This window comes from Felis catus, chromosome C2, assembly GCF_018350175.1.
Source record: "Felis catus isolate Fca126 chromosome C2, F.catus_Fca126_mat1.0, whole genome shotgun sequence".
Lineage (NCBI taxonomy): Eukaryota > Metazoa > Chordata > Mammalia > Carnivora > Felidae > Felis > Felis catus.
This window is the reverse complement of record NC_058376.1, coordinates 93,223,778-93,239,891: the sequence shown is the minus strand read 5'-3', so window position 1 is coordinate 93,239,891 and position 16,114 is coordinate 93,223,778. Positions and strand designations below refer to the sequence as shown.

The 16,114-nt window shown below is 38.2% G+C and overlaps 1 protein-coding gene and 1 pseudogene across 2 annotated transcripts in view; one reads left to right on the top strand and one right to left on the bottom strand.

The window, feature by feature from the left end:
• The first annotated feature begins 1,129 nt into the window (after positions 1-1,129).
• Positions 1,130-8,315, top strand: LOC101082339 (annotated as a pseudogene).
• A 6,040-nt stretch (positions 8,316-14,355) lies between these two features.
• Positions 14,356-16,114, bottom strand: part of SPATA16 (spermatogenesis associated 16) — a 244,958-nt gene continuing 243,199 nt past the window's right edge. The window contains exons 11-12 of one of the 2 annotated variants that reach the window (XM_019840100.3): positions 14,840-14,919; positions 14,356-14,744 (exon numbers count right to left, since the gene is read on the bottom strand). In XM_019840100.3, the coding sequence (XP_019695659.2) occupies positions 14,711-14,744; positions 14,840-14,919 (114 nt within the window). In that variant the 3' untranslated portion in view covers positions 14,356-14,710. The remainder of the gene's footprint in view (positions 14,745-14,839; positions 14,920-16,114) is intronic. The other variant, XM_003991900.5, reaches the window with a different exon arrangement.

The following is a 16,114-nucleotide window of genomic DNA, read 5'->3' as shown; positions in this document are numbered from 1 at the left end:
TTCTCTGAGCCTTTGCTTTCGCCTCCACAACATCAAAGCAACTAATGTGTGAAGTTGCTTTGGAACTAGGGCCAGCTTTTCACATGTTAAAATGGTGTTCTGAGACCAATTCTGGTGTGTGCGGTGTGTGTATTTGTGGGATTCCCCACAACAAACGATGCTCCAGACACTGGCTGAATGTCCTGTAATTTAACTCAATTCTGACACTACCCAGAGATAACGTCAGATTCTATGGATTAGGGTTCAGTCCTACAAGACTGCCCTCCCTGTACCTCTCAGAGGCCAGCCACAAAGCTCATGCTTGTTACCTGCATTTCCAACCAACTGACTATAAATCATTGGTTCCCAAGATTTCCTCTCAACTTTGATTGATTTGCTAGAGAATCTAGAACACAGAACTCAGAGAAATATTTTACTTACTAAAATACTGGTTCATTTTAAAAAGACCAGTCAGGTGGAAGAGATACATAGGGCAAAGTGTGAAGCTTCCGTGCCTTCTATAGGCACACTGCTTTCCCCAAATCTCCACATGTTTATCAGCCTGGAAGCTCTCTGAGTCCCCTCTTTTTGGATTTTTAGGAGGCTTCATTACATAGGCATGGTTGATTAAATCAATGGCCATTGGCAATTACATTTCTAGCCCTTTTCTCCTCCCCATAGGTCAGGGGGTGGGACTGTAAGTTCCAACCCTCAGATCACTTGGTTGGCTCCATTCACCATGAACCTCATCCTTAGAAGCTTTGCAAAAGTCACCTCATTACCATAACAAGTGACACCTTCATGTCTCTTCACACTTAGGAAGTTCCAAGGGTTTGGGGAGCTGTGAGCTATGAACTGTGGAAGAAGGCTAAATAGATAAGGAAAATATATGTTTGACCAAATGTATATTTCTTATAAACTGCAATATTGCAAATGTAAAATATTGTATATGATATCTAGCAGTGGGATAAAAAAGCTAAACAGGAGATAATACTCCTAGTGATTTGTGGCCTTATAGATTTCTTAAGTACATTGAATGTTTTGAGCTAGATCTTTCCTGTTTATAAAAGACTGTTAACAGTGAATGAAATCCCGTGAGATATCCAGTTCTTCTAGCATACTGGGGAGACACTGGTGTAAGAAAACTTGTTTCCTGCACTGTATCTCAGGGACAATGGAGGTGATGCACTCTACTCAGCTGATACCCTGGAAGACTCTCGTTTGTTGGGTCTTTTGTCCTCACCTACACTTTTTATCTTTTATTTTTTTCAAATTAAAATTCTTCAGAGAGGCCTGGCATGCCTGCCGCCTCCCCAGTTTCCTGAGCCCGCTTCCACCTCCCCCAGGCATGGCACAGGGCAGCGCCTCACTATGGTAGCAGCACAGCACAGCACACGAGACTTCATGCTTGGCACCAAAGCTGATGGTGAGAACATTCTAAAAGGCCTGCAGTCCATCTTCCGGGAGCAAGGGATGATGGGGTCGGGGCACACCTGGCAAGACCACAGTTATTCGGCAACCTACATAAACAAAAATGGTAGCCTTGCCAATCTGAGAATGTACTCACACGATCGGTGTTGTTGGACCTTCAGAGTTATGATGGGGATTCACAAGACCAAGAAGTTCACAGTCTTTTGGACAAAGTAGAAGAAAGAATAAAAGAACTGAGGGCTGTACTGAGCGGGTGAAGCGATTACCTCCCATAGTTCGAGTAGGGACCATTGACAGATATTGGCCTATAGCTGATGGTTGCCTGGTTGGGGATGAATAGATGAAGTGGTGTATGATGAAGATTCACCTTAAACGAACATTGAAATTCTACGCTTGAAGCAGTTTGGAGATTTTAATCCGGTGGAGAGTGATTTGGGCATACCCAGGCCATCATGGACAGTAGAAAAGGAGACAACAGTGGCAAAGACATACTGATTCAAGGGGGCAGAGATGGGGGCATATTATGTGAAATATTTAAACTGAAACCAAATATGGTCACTATGGTAGAGATTGACCAAATGGTGATTGATGGATGTAAGAAATACATGTGGGGGCGCCTGGGTGGCTCAGTTGGTTAAGCATCCGACTTTGGCTCAGGTCATGATCTCCCAGTTCGTGGGTTTGAGCCCCGTGTCAGGCTCTGTGCTGGCAGCTCAGAGCCTGGAGCCTGCTTCAGATTCTGGCTCTCCCTCTCTCTCTGCCCCTCCCCAGCCTTCACTTTGTCTCTCTCTCTCAAAATGAATGTACATTAAAAAAAAAAAAAAAAAAAAAAAGAAATACATGTGAAAAACATGTGGTGAAAAAGGGAAAAGAAAAAGAAAAACATGTGGTCATGCCTTAAACAATCAGAAAGGAGACTGCTCTCAGGTTCTAATAGAAGACTGTATTCCAGTACTGAAGAGGTGCCCCAAAGAAGGGAGAGAGACTGATTATGTGATTAATGATTTGACAGCCATTCCAATCTCCACAACTCCAGAAGAAGATTGCACATGGGAGCTTTTCAAACTGATTCTTGGCCTCTCAAAAGAAGTACTGTAACAGGAGGGAAATAGTTTACATAGAGTGATTGTGTCAGTTTGACGGAAGGCCTGAACTCTATGAAGAACAGCTTGGGTGCCTGTATTCTCCTGTGGACTTCTCAAAGGAGATCGTCTGTGTTCCTTCACACTTGGAACTGTGGGTATTTTACACCGTTTGGAAGAAAACTGAACCTTGAAGACTAGTGTCCGCTAATCACATGCACTGCAAATAGCTTTCCTGATCTTCAGAGACAGTACATGACATCGACATGTGTCAGGCAAATGATTGTGAACTCCTTCAAGTTTTCTTTTTTATTGTTATTTTTAATGTTAAAAAAAGCAAATAGAAAATGTATATTTTGATGAGCTAGGGTATAATTTTTTTGTGAAAGTCAGCTGAAGTTTGATTAGACGGCATAGTGAGACTGCTTCTTGCATTGAACCCCTAGAATGTGATTTTTGTTACTTCTTTTTGTGCGGACTCCTTGTTTTTGTTTTGGTAGACTTCAAATTTGGTTGTTTGGAGGAATGAACATCATTATTTTGTTCTGGAGGGTAGTTCTTGGTGGTGTTTCTTTCCCCCAAATTGGACTTGGATATTACACTTTGATGCCTATATGAAAGAGTTAAGAAAAATTGAATAGCAATGCTTCGATTAAAATTATAAATGAGAAAAATTAAAATTCTTCAGAGATGAGCAAGATAAATATTCACATCCCCCAAATATTTGCAAGTACAACGTACGAGTGTTTATGCTTATTGTCTCAACACGTCTCAATTTGAAATGCTTTCTATTCAACACCAATAGTCGTATTTTAAAAATGACATCACAGCTTGACTATTGATACAAACTTACCAAATGTGCCCTTTTCCTGTTCTTCGTGGAGCCCATTTTTCTCTGGAGTGACCATCCTTTCAACTTTATTGCATTTTTGCCTACTGTGAGTCTTTCCGATGGTAGATCCCTTGTTGGCAAGTAATTCATGTTTTCCACTGCTCTGTAGTATCACAATCCCTGTCTTCCAGTCATGCGTGGCTTCTTTCCCTGCAGTGTGCCTTTCTGCATAACCCATGTGGTTTCACTACCCGGGCAGAATTTCTTACTTCCATGGTCACTGCTGAGCAAGAGCCCGATATTCTTAACAATGGCATCTTTGAGTTGGAGGTCCTGACACTTCCACATTTGGGGAGCACATGTATTTTGTGGCTATTTTGGTTTTTTGCATTTTCTAATTTCAGTCATTTTTGGTTTCTTTCATTTCTAATTTCTATGGAGGGAAAAGTAGTTTTAAGCCTGCCTTTTACCAGGTGGTCTTGTGATTTTAAAGAATCTTCACCCATTAAAATTCTATTTTTATGTAATACCATTTTAATAGAAATGCTCATTTTGTGGAGGGAAAATGACTGATAAAAATTTGAATGCTTCTTAGGAGCCTCTTATACCCTTTTTATTGCATTTTGATGTGGCTTAATTCATTAATAAAGGGGGATGAGTTGGAGCTGTGGCATGTTTTATCTCCTATCATTATTCAACAAAAGAGAATATTTTTTCAATAAAAATTTTAGAGCAAATTTCCAATTTTCTGAAAAATACATTTTCAAAAAACAGAATGACCTTGGACTCAATTCAAAAGTGGAATTTTACAGCCACTCTTTCGATTCATTTACTCCCATAACAGTGGCAGGGAGGTAAGATCTATTATTATTATTTCCACTCTGCAGATGGGGTGAGTGACATTCACAGAAACAATGTGTGTTGTCCTTGATCACAGAACGGCAACCTCGTCTCTAGGAACCAGGCTAGAAACCAATTGTGTTAAATTCTAAACTCAATTTCTAAGCACCCCCCCCCCTTTCTCTTTCCTTCTCTTTTCTGGTCCCTGGTTTTCCTCTTTTCTAGAAATATTTTTGGAGGAATTCACTCCATCCTGGACACTTTAAAGGACTACCAACTGGCTGCCCTGATTTTATAAGATGGTATCTTGCCCACACCCACCCTTAAATTAGGAATAAAAAGGGATGTTCTTTCTCTAAGAGTTACATAATGGAGAAAAAGAATGTGTACACAATTCATTCTAATATGATGTGACATGACCAGAGTTGTGCGGGGAGTCTGATGAAAGCGCTCTGTAAATGCTGAGGAAAGCATGATTGGCGTCTGCCTGGGGTTGAAGGAGGAAGTGAATGGATGAGTAAGCGACATTTGGGGCTGAGGTTTGAAGGCGGAGTACAGAGAAGGGAGGAGTACAGGGAAGAGGGGGAGCAAGTTAAGGAAGGCAGAGATGGCCAGCGTGTGGCGCCCCCCCATGTCCATATGTCCACATGTGGGGTGTTCCTGGGCAGGGATGCTTGAGACAAAGGGCAGGCGATTGGGTAGGACAAGTCGTGCGGTGGCAGTGCCTTCCACGTGGCCTGGCCTCTCCTGTAGGAATGGGGAGCTGCTGATGGTGTGGAAAGCAGTGCAGACACTGTGGGATCCTGAGAGGTTGCTCTGGTCACAACATGCAAGAGGGATTGGCATGAGGACAAACTGGAGAGTGGGGCCTATCGGGAATAATAACCAAAAGAGGATAAAAAGGCTGAACTAAGATAGTGACCATGGGAGCCAAGGGAGTGGGATGGACATGTTTGAGATTTTGAAATAAAATGAAAAAAAAAAAATCCCAAACACCTAGTTGTAAAGTATAAAGCGGGAGGCATGTTTCTACTTCACAAAAATCTAGAATTCTGGTAAAACACAAACATAGGTAGCTTAAAATTGTGGTTATTTGGACCATAGCTCATTAAATTCCTCAAATAGTTGGTTTTCCTGTGCTAAACATTTACAGGAAAAGCAAATGACAAGAAATCAAATGGAAAACAATTTTATTTTCAAGCAGGGAATTCTTTTTGTGGTGGGATCATTTCATATCAGTTCAATTTCTTACATCTTCTGTGCCGTGTTCCTGCCCCTTCTCATCCCAAGTTCACACACACACGTGCTGCAGTGGCCTTCCTTCCTTCCTGCCAACATGGAGGTGCACAGTCACCCTCAGCTACAGCACTGCCATAGGGGTCTGAGGACAAGACTGGTCAGCTCCTCGGACTAGAGCATTAACTCCTTTAGGGCAGGGACTGTTTTCCACTCTCCTAGCTCTCAGACGGAGGGCACTAAGATTTAAAGTCTTTACTATGTCACACACTGTCTAGGCAATTAAAATACATGATGGACTTAAGACTTTCAATACCCATTTGAAGACTATTATCATTGTTTCACAGATTAGGAGACTGAGACCTGGATCACATAATGAGAAAGCCAATGCTTTTTATATTATTTCACATTACTGTCCTAATGTCTATTCTATGTTCTGGCATAGAGTTGGATACTCTCAGTAGATGTTTAATTAGCATTTAAACAAAGGTGGATTTTCTCATCAATAGGTAGCCCTCTGTCATACTTGCTAGTGGATAGGGATTCCCCTGTCCCTGGAGTACATAAATCGTATTGTGTTTCAGCTTTATTCTGGGTTAAATGCAGCATTATGTATTAGTACAGAAATTTTGCTTTAATGCCACTTACGTTTTTATGGGATAATGTGACTCAGGGGACCAACACTGGTTACAGATGTAACCAGTATGTCCTTGACTTCTTCTGTGTTAATTACACATGTGTCATATTTGCAGTAAGATCACAAATCTCAGTGTTCTTTGAGTATCTACCTTCCTGTGAGGAGGAAGTTCAGTCTTTTCCTATATCTTTTTCTCCAAGTATTCCCAGCATCCCCTGTTGTGCAAGAGGGGTCCCTTTGTGGTCACCATTTGTCATGAGCCATGGAAAATTCTATGGGTTAGGAAGGCTTCATTAGGGAAATTTTAAGCAAGGTTGAGCAAGATGTGGTGTTCATGACATCCACAGAAAGATGAACTGTGTGCAGAGCACTGTGTTGGGCACACTGAGGGTGAACATTCTAGGAGCAAGACCTGCTTCTTTCTCACTCTTTCATTGTATAGGGCACGTGTAGAGGAGGAAAACATTCCTCTTCTTCCCTTCCAGGTTCTTTGGCTAGTCTAATCATTAAATTAACATAAGATTAACAGGAGCAAAACAAATTTAATCTTATACCTATAAAAACCCTACAAAAAGAAGTTACCAAAACAGACAGCTTTTATATCTTTTAGACAAAGAAACAATAAATTTGTGAAGAACTGACAAAACGAAGGGGATCTGGGGTCCATGGTTAACTTTATAGCCAGGGTAGGCAGGCCAAATTCCTGTTCAGCCCTCTTGCTGGGAAGAGGGGAGAGTTCTTAGTTCCAGCTGACTCATTGTCCAGGTCAGTGTTTGTCAATAGAAATACAATGTAAACCATATATGTAAGTTTGGGTGTTTTACTAGCTACAGTAAAAAAAAAAAAAAAAAAATAGGGAAAAGATGTGAAAATGCATTTTAATAATACATTTTCTTTAAATCGCTATATCCAAAATGTCATTACATGCAATCAATATAAAAGTTGTTGTTGAGATATTTTACATTTTTTAAAAATAATAAGTCTTTGAAGTCAGGTGTGTCTTTTAGACTTATAGAATCTCTCCATTTGGACACTAAATTTCCTTTGGAAATACTTGATCTGTATTTAGATTTCATAAAATATACAGTTAAAAGGAGATTTTCACACCTAAATTTTTCTGCATATATACTTTGAGGTTTTCTAATACCGAATTAAGTACCAATTTTTAACTTAAATTTAAAACCTTTTAAAAATTAAAGTTTAAATTAAAATTAGTTTTTGGCTGTATTAGGTACATTTTAGGGGCTACATAACTAGTCCTACATAACTATGATAGCCCTACATAACTAGTCGTTACTGTATTGGACACAGAGCAAGCTCCTGGGGTCATTTTTGGGCAATCCCAGATATGTATAATGTTAGTGTTACCTGGAACCCAGCAAGTCTTAAACAAAGTAATATAATAATAAAACACAAAAAAGCTATATATCAAGTCCCAAGTCTAGGTTTGAACTCCAGTTTTGCAACTTTCTATCTATAAGGAAGTTACTTCACCTTCTGGGCCTCAAATTACTTGTCTGTGGAAGGAGAAAATAATATTTCCAGCCTCAGCTTTGTAGTGAGGGCTAAATAGGACAATGCCTAGCTTACAGTGAGTTATCAAGAGACACAAGGTCATATTGTTTCAGAGTTTAAAAATCCTTTCATATTTCATTATTTCATGTGCTCCGTACTGAAATCTCATTCCAAAAGGAAATAATTATTATCTCTCTTTATAAAAGGTCTAGAACTTGAACACAGGTCTTCAAAATCTAAGCCCATTTTGTTTTCCATATTATGATTATCATCACCATCAGCTAGCTTGATTAGAGTGGCCCTATGAGAGGTACTGTTCTTAGGGCCATACTTTTAATAGCCACACTAGCACCAAATTTCCCTGTCTGGTTTTACAACACAGGTATTCATATCTATAAACTTACTGTACAAGGCTTAGAGAAAAGGTGGATTTGTTATTCGTATCAGGGATCCCTTATTCCCATTTCTTACTAAATATTTGCCTTTCTACTTCCCTAAACACTTACTTAAAAAGAAAGTTAAAGTCTTGATTATTAATGAATGTTTGTTCTGCACATTGCCTCGGATCGATAGAAGATCACAGCAAAAGAACGTAAGCAATAGTTAATGTTCAAGTTCCCATTAAAGAATACATGTGAAGAGTGATTTTGAGCGCTAATTGTCTCATGTGGTCTGAGCGTTTCTGGTTTCTTTTCCTCAAGGCACAGGCAGAATATGTTTACATTTGTAAATTTTGGGATGCTCTTTGGGTCTGTTTTCTGATTTTCCCTTCTTTTTTTTTTTTAAATTTTTTTCAACGTTTATTTATTTTTGGGACAGAGAGAGACAGAGCATGAACGGGGTAGGGGCAGAGAGAGAGGGAGACACAGAATCGGAAACAGGCTCCAGGCTCTGAGCCATCAGCCCAGAGCCCGACGCGGGGCTCGAACTCACGGACCGGACCGCGAGATCGTGACCTGGCTGAAGTCGGACGCTTAACCGACTGCGCCACCCAGGCGCCCCTGATTTTCCCTTCTTTTGATGACTTGTCAAAAATAGGAGTCTGCCCCCAGGTGTCAATCCATTCCATTCCATTCCATCCCATCTTGACAATATGCTGCTTGTCAAGGCTGCACAGTAGTCCTTTGTATCCATGTCCTGGAGCCCAGGGCACTGCTGGGTGGATCAGGCAACTTGTGAAATATCTGATTGAACTTGGACTCCAACACACCATCTCAATGTATCCAGCCACTGTAAATTAAAAGCTTTGCTCTGCCGGTGGTCTCTTCAACTTTCAATACATTTTGATTTAAGGGACTTTGGTCTCTGATCATCTCATACTTTAGGAGATGTAAGTGCAGGGAAAGAATGAGACAGAACAATAAGAGAAGACAGGAGGAGCACAAACAAAGGAAATAGGGACAGCCCACATATGATATCATGTCGTTATTTACAAAGGCAGATAAAACATCATAATTGGTGCTGTGTAATAGTTACTTGAGTGATCTTCTGGACTGTGTGCTTCAGGGCTGTGTGGTAGAGATAGTCATAAAAAATTTTATGTCACAAAGAATTCTGCAAATAAAATGCTTCTTCAAGCCTCTGTCTATGCAACAACAAGTATCTATGATGTAAGTATCAGAATATATAATTTTTTCCTTGCAAAGAGGCAAAGAAAAGCTGATAGGAATTGGTCTTTCTCTGTAGAGAAATATTAAATAATGAGTTGTTGAAGGATTTTTTCTTATTGTCAAGAAACATATACTTATTGTATAATGTTAAGGAAAAGATAATAAAGTCACCCATAACTACTTCCACTAAAGATAACCATTCTTAATATCTTATTGTATTTCCTTCCAGTCTTTTATATGCATATATTTTATAACCTAGTTATAATTATGCTGTATATAGTTTTATATCTTACTTTTTTCTTTTAACATTATAAAATTTTTATGTTATTCGGTTAGGCATTGGCTAGACCATCATAAATCACTTAGTCTATTACCTGTATTGGAAATTTTTCATTGAGTTCATTTTATTTTTCTACTTAAAATATCCCTGTGATGAATCCCTTTAAATTTTTATCTTTTTTAAAAAAAATTTCTCTTTAAACATGCATTTTATTATTCCTTCAGTATAGTTTACTAAAAGTGGAATTATTGGGACAAAGGTTATAAATATCTTTAGAGCTCATGGTACATGTTGACAAATTGCTTTCTAGACAGGTTTTTAATTTATCCAATGTTCTGTTCCATCAGAAGCATATAGTAGTGCTCGGTGCCAGTTATTTTTAAACAAACATACTAGCATGTAGATACCAAGATACAGGTGGTTCTCTTCAGAGGAGTCACCTTGGGAAGCTATACTTATTTAAATGTAGTTGACTTGGTACATGCCGTTACTTCAGAGATGCCCATGATTTAGATACCCATTTGGGGTCTGAGTAATTTTTGGTTGTTTTCAAAAATTGCGTGATCTGTTCTCAGAGAATAAAGACTTGCTACCCTCGAAGATATACAGAAATTTGAATTACAAGCAAATAGCCTTTGCTACGTTGCTTTGCCTTGTTCAAGGACCCTGCTCCTGCTGAATGCTGCTGTGACCATCAAAGTAATGCCATAGAAAAGCTAGAAGAGAGGAGGAGGAGAGGGACAATGTGGCGTGTACAGTCCATAGCTCTGCCCCCGCAGTGTCTAAGTAATGGTGGTCACTTGGCTCCATTTGATGCAGAGAACAAATTTAGACCTGAAAGTGGGAGATTAGCATAGTATATTCACAGAAAGGTGATTTTATTAAAGGAAACAATTTGATTTTTCCAAGGAACGTGTTTTAATGTATTTTACTTGATGAGAGAGAGTGAAATAGAGAGAGAGAGAGAGAGTTACAAGAGATGGAGAGAAAGCAAATGAGGCAAAATATTAATAATTGGGGAAATCCATGTGAAAAGTATATGAGTTATGTTTTCAATTGTTGCTACTTTACCATAGGTTTGAAAAGTTTTAAACTGAAAAGATGAGGAAAACTAACATCTCAAGGGGAGGAAAAATTAATTTTCATTTACCTTTCTGTGTTCTTGGCTGAGACACCCCTGTATAACAGGAAAGATTAGCGGGAGAAAAACAAATTTAATTATGTATGTATGTATGAATATCTTTGAGGAGCCCCTCAAAGATATGGGACACAAAGTGACCAGAGTGGGCAGCTTTTATATCATTTAGACAAACAATGTTTGTGTAGGATTGGCAAGGCAGAGGGGTTTATGCTTGGGGTAGCAAATGGTAAAAATTAACTAGGCTTATGTGTACAGACTTCTTGGTCCTAGATTCCCTATCTTTGGTGATAAAGATGTCTTCTATCCTCCTGATACCAGGAGAGTAACTTTCACATGGGAGATTTATTTCCTGCTTTCAGGGGGACAGAGGAAAGTCAGAATGTCCTTCTTGCACTGGCTGTTTCTTAAGTATCTTTATTCAAAATAATCAATATGCCAATGTAGCATATTTTAGGGTGACATTCTGAACCCCTTCACATAACCCTTGAACAATACCACAATTCCCTGAAGAATGATCCAGGAATGAGTAAGAATGATCAAGGGTCTGGCATCAAGGCAGATGTGGATCGGAACATACATAATTTTCACGTGATCATGGGTGGTCTCCTTTGGAATTCTTCCTCTGAGTGGGGAACTTCTATACTTGAACTATTTCTTACTGAAGACTACCCAGTGACAACCCCCAAAATACATTCTATGGCAGAATTTGTCACCCTAATGTAGACAAGTTGGGAGGAATCTGTTCAGATATTTTGGAAGACAAGTTGCCCCTAGCATCAGAGATCAGCAGAGCTCTGTTCCCCATCGAGATGCTTCAGCATATGATGCAGGGGCATGGGAAGTAGTGGAAGACAAAGGAAGCTGAGATTATTGAAGCATGTAGGGCGTGGACTAGCTATATAATGAATAATATTTAAGTTGGTCTGATCATCAAGTGTATATCTCTTCTCCTGTTTGGCTAATACGTCTTTTTTGTTTTTATTGTTTCACTTAATGTCTTTGGAATGTTACAGAATAAAATCCAAGATCTCTTCAAGAAAATGACAGGGAAATAGCATATATCCTATTATCACTGAACTTTTAATTTCTGGGACTTTTGGTTCATGAACCTCTGCAAAAATATTAGGAGATATTAATTTGAACCAAAACTTAAGAGTGGCTACATCATCAGTCCCTGTGTCACGTTAACTTTGAGCTGACAAGAAAATATTTTCCAACATGGTAAAGGAGTAATTCTTGGACTTTAATGTGCATAAATCACCCAGGGATCTTCTTAAAAACACAGATTCTGATTCAGTTGACCTGGAGAGGAACTTAAAATTGTGCATTTCTCTGGGGTACCTGGGTGGCTCAGTCAGTTAAAAGAGTCTGACTCTTGATTATAGCTCAGGTCATTAGCTCATCTCACAGTTTTTTAGATGTAGCTCCGTGTAGCTGTGCACTGACAGTGAGGAGCCTGCTTGGGATTCTCTCTCTTCTGTCTCTGCCATACCCCCGCTGATGCTCTTTCTCAAAATAAATAAATACACTTTAAAAAATTCTGCATTTCTCATGAACTCCCAGGTGATGCGGATACTGCTGGGCACGGACCACATTTCAAATAGCAAGTAGAGGACAGAACAAGTCTTTGGAGTCAAAAAAGGCGGGGCACCTGGGTGGTTCAGTCAGTTGAGCATGCGACTTCAGCTCAGATCATGATCTCACAGTTCGTGGGTTCGAGCCCCACATCAGGCTCTGTGCTGACCACTTGCTCAGAGCCCGGAGCCTGCTTCAGATTCTGTGTCCCTTTCTCTCTCTGCCCCTCCCCCGCTCACACTTTGTCTCACTCTGTTTCTCAAAAATAAATAACTGTAAAAAAAAAAATAAAAAAAAAGCCATTAATCTCTTTGGGTCTTGGTTTCCTCAAGTGTAAGATAGAGAAAATGCATACATGAAATTCTTGTGAAGTTGAAATAAAATAAGCATTTTGAAAGTACTTTGTAAAATGTGCTTTCTCTAATATTTTTTTTTTTTACTAATACCATATTGCTTTATAAACCCTTCTTCTGCAGAAAACTTAAAAACAAAGAAGGGATGGGAAGCCAGGTGAGGTAAATTATGCTGCATTGTTGCTATTCAAGGCTCTTGACACTAATGTGGAAACCATGAACAAAATTCATTCCTATGGGCAATGTTGTTGAACCTATTAAGAATTGTAAAGAATTGATACCTTGATACCTTATTGAAAAGCTATTAATATTGATTAATAATTTTTTTTCTGAAAAGAAGTTTCTTTTGGAAGCTTTGGATTTCCATTATATATCATCCTTCCTAAGACTGACTAGATGTCTCTTCTTTCCCTTAACCAAGCACCAGCCAAAATAGCCAATGGACATTTAGTATTGGATTGGGGAAAATGGTCAAACAGTGAAGCCATAATCTTGTAATTGAAATTATATTATTTTCAAATATAATCTTCAGGCATTGTGGAATGAGAGAACTCTAATTTTCAAAAAACAGAGAAAAAGCAATTGATTAGCTATTGAATGCCAGTACGCTTTTCGGAAGACAGTTGAGTAAACAAACAGGCAGTACTAAGATTCTATCTCAATGAAAAACAAGCAAACAAACAAACTGTTTCAGGATGTAGAAATCCTTTTGGAAAATAAAATTTTAACACTAAAGTTAAAATTCAAAGCTAAGAAGCTTCGTTTCCCAGAGATATTGTGAGGATCTTTCTTTCTATCTTTCTTTCTTTCTTTCTTTCTTTCTTTCTTTCTTTCTTTCTTTCTTTCTTTCTTTCTTTCTTTCTTTCAATAACGGGAAATTCTCACGATGGAGAGAAGTGATAACAGAACAGTAGACGTGGTAGGATGGGAGGCTAAGCTATTTACCTTAGACTCCCACATTTGGCTAGACTCAACTTCCCAGAGAAAGTAATTATTTTCCAGTATTTATTTATGAGAATAGAACTGAGATGCCATGCCAGTGTGAGTTTAAAAACAAAAAGGAGTTTCTTAAACTGTCTTTAACTGCCTACAATCTTGAGGGAAGGTGGTAGCAGTGATGGAGTTCTTTGGGGTGGGGTAGAAAAGAAGGTAAGATAGTCCACAGGAAAACCAAAGTCCCATTTTCCTTCAAAATTTAAAAATATTTATACCTTGCATAACTACGACTACACAAATCTAACATACACTTGAGATTAAGTTATTAATTGATGCTTTTACAATCTCATTGTATAAGGAAAAATTCAGCTCTAGGTATGTTGTTATTCTTTTTCCCTTTTCATGTTGTTTATTATCAATGTACTCTACGATCCTAGTCAGTTTTTCCCATTATTTAAAAAAAATATGTTTTCCTTTTTATTTTACTCTGTATCTGAGTTCTTTCTTACTATCCTGTCTTTAAACCCCCTTTTTGGTGTCAGCAGAGGTCTTAAGTGATGGCTATTGACTCAGTACCTTGTCACATATGTGTGTTTGTCACACATTTGAGTCATGAGTCACACATTTAAGGGGAGGGAATGTAAAGAATCCAGAGGAGAGAATAGAGATTTTAATGAGATAATTTAACTGATAATATCAGCCATACCACATCTGACTTATCTCCATAAGGATTGAGAAAGTATATTATCAGTTTTATAATTTGTAAATTTGCATGCATATTGTTTGTCCGTATCTATATAAGGTATGTGAATAATTCTTGATCATACACATGACTATGAATGAATACTACAAACATACTTGGGTAGAACTAGTAAACCTTAGTAGATTTTGAAAGAACAAAGCAGGTGAAAGAGGCAGCAATGGTTATTTTATAAGCTGTTTACATAAGTCGAATTTGAACAAGAGTCAAGTCAAACTTGTTGAGAATATTTACTGCTGCCAGTCAAGATTAATGAAGTATAGAACACCTTTGTAAAGAAGAGCCAAGGGGAGTCCAACCTCACTTCTTTGGTGATAGGCCTTTGTTACTGGATTGTCACAGTCAGATTGGTTGGAGGCCATTGCCCCTTTCTCTGGGACATCTTGATGGTTAGTAGCACCTGCTCCCCAGTGACTAGCTTTGCTGCACAGTTTGAAGCCGCTTCAGTTTTGTTTTTTGCCTTCTAGCGGTTCTCAGTTTTTTAGTTTTTAAGAAACTATCCTCTAATTGGTATAGGAAGTCTTCAATTCGTCCAACCTGGAAGAAATAAGCAGAGAGAATGAGATTTTTTTTTCCCCAGGTTTTGTGTAGTTAGGAAAATGGTGAGGTATTTAAAATTAAATGGCACATACAGATCCATGTTGGAACAGAATCGGCGGAGACGGACATGATTGAACGTAAAAGCCTCCTTCTGTTTCCATTTCAGATTCCCCTGTTTTAGGAACATGAAGCAGACATGCAGGAGTTTGCTGTACCACTCAGTCTTATGTACTGGGTATAGAAATGGGGAATATCATCACCCATTATCTTTAATGGTCAGAAAAATCAGGGATTTCAAAAAGAAATAAATGGTGAAAAACTCTACCATTAGCAAAAGGAAGAATGGAAAAACAAATCCACACCTCTCAAAGCCAGAGATTCTAGCATCTATATGCCTCTGGCCAACTTGGGAGAAAAATGAATATTACACATTGTCTTAGCAAGAACTATTTCTTTTAAATCAAAACAAAATTTTGAGAAAATACATTTTCTTAAAAAATGCCACACCCCAGGGAATAAGATAAAGTAATGATATACAAAACAATAATTCTAAACTATAAGTCTTTCTCCAAAGAAAACGTGTAATTATTCAGTGACGGTTGAATATGTTACACTATTTGTCACTATTTTATTCTGCTAAAGACCTATAGAATAAAACAGTTTACATATATGCTGCATTGGGCTCTCATGAAAGTCTGTAGATGTAATAATTCATACTTAACCTTGACTCCCAGCACCTGCATAGCGTATTAGCCTAAAATCACTCACTGAAGAGCCCATTGTCATAAAGTTAGCTCAAAGCTAGAACACTTACTACTCAAGATACATGCGCATATCATCTCCTTAAGATAAAAGCACTTAAACTCTAGTTTTCCAATTTTGAGTTTTACTTTTAAGTCACTTGATTTATCATTTAGGGTGATATCCAAAAGATAATTCAAATTGTCAAAAAGAATAATAAATGGTAGCATTCATTTATATGTTATGCTTAGGACTTATATTACACTAGGTGATGTAAATTGTCCATTGGTTTCCTTAGAAAAATAATATAATTTACTTTTATGAAAAAAATTCTTTTTGAAAACTTAAAATTACTTCAGGCAAATTTCTCCAAAAGCACGTTGTTGTTTATGATGTCTGATCATTGCATCAATCGTCAAAATCATTTGACAGAATATTTTTGGACTGTCATGAAGTCAGTGAATTATTCTATGTATTTCATACATTTATATTATCCAACTTACACCAAAATCATAAATACAAAATTAACACAGAGAACAATCAAAACAAATGTAATGGATGGCACTTTACCATTACTTCCATAGTTGAGTTGATGACTCACTCATGTTTTTGCACTGAAAATGTGT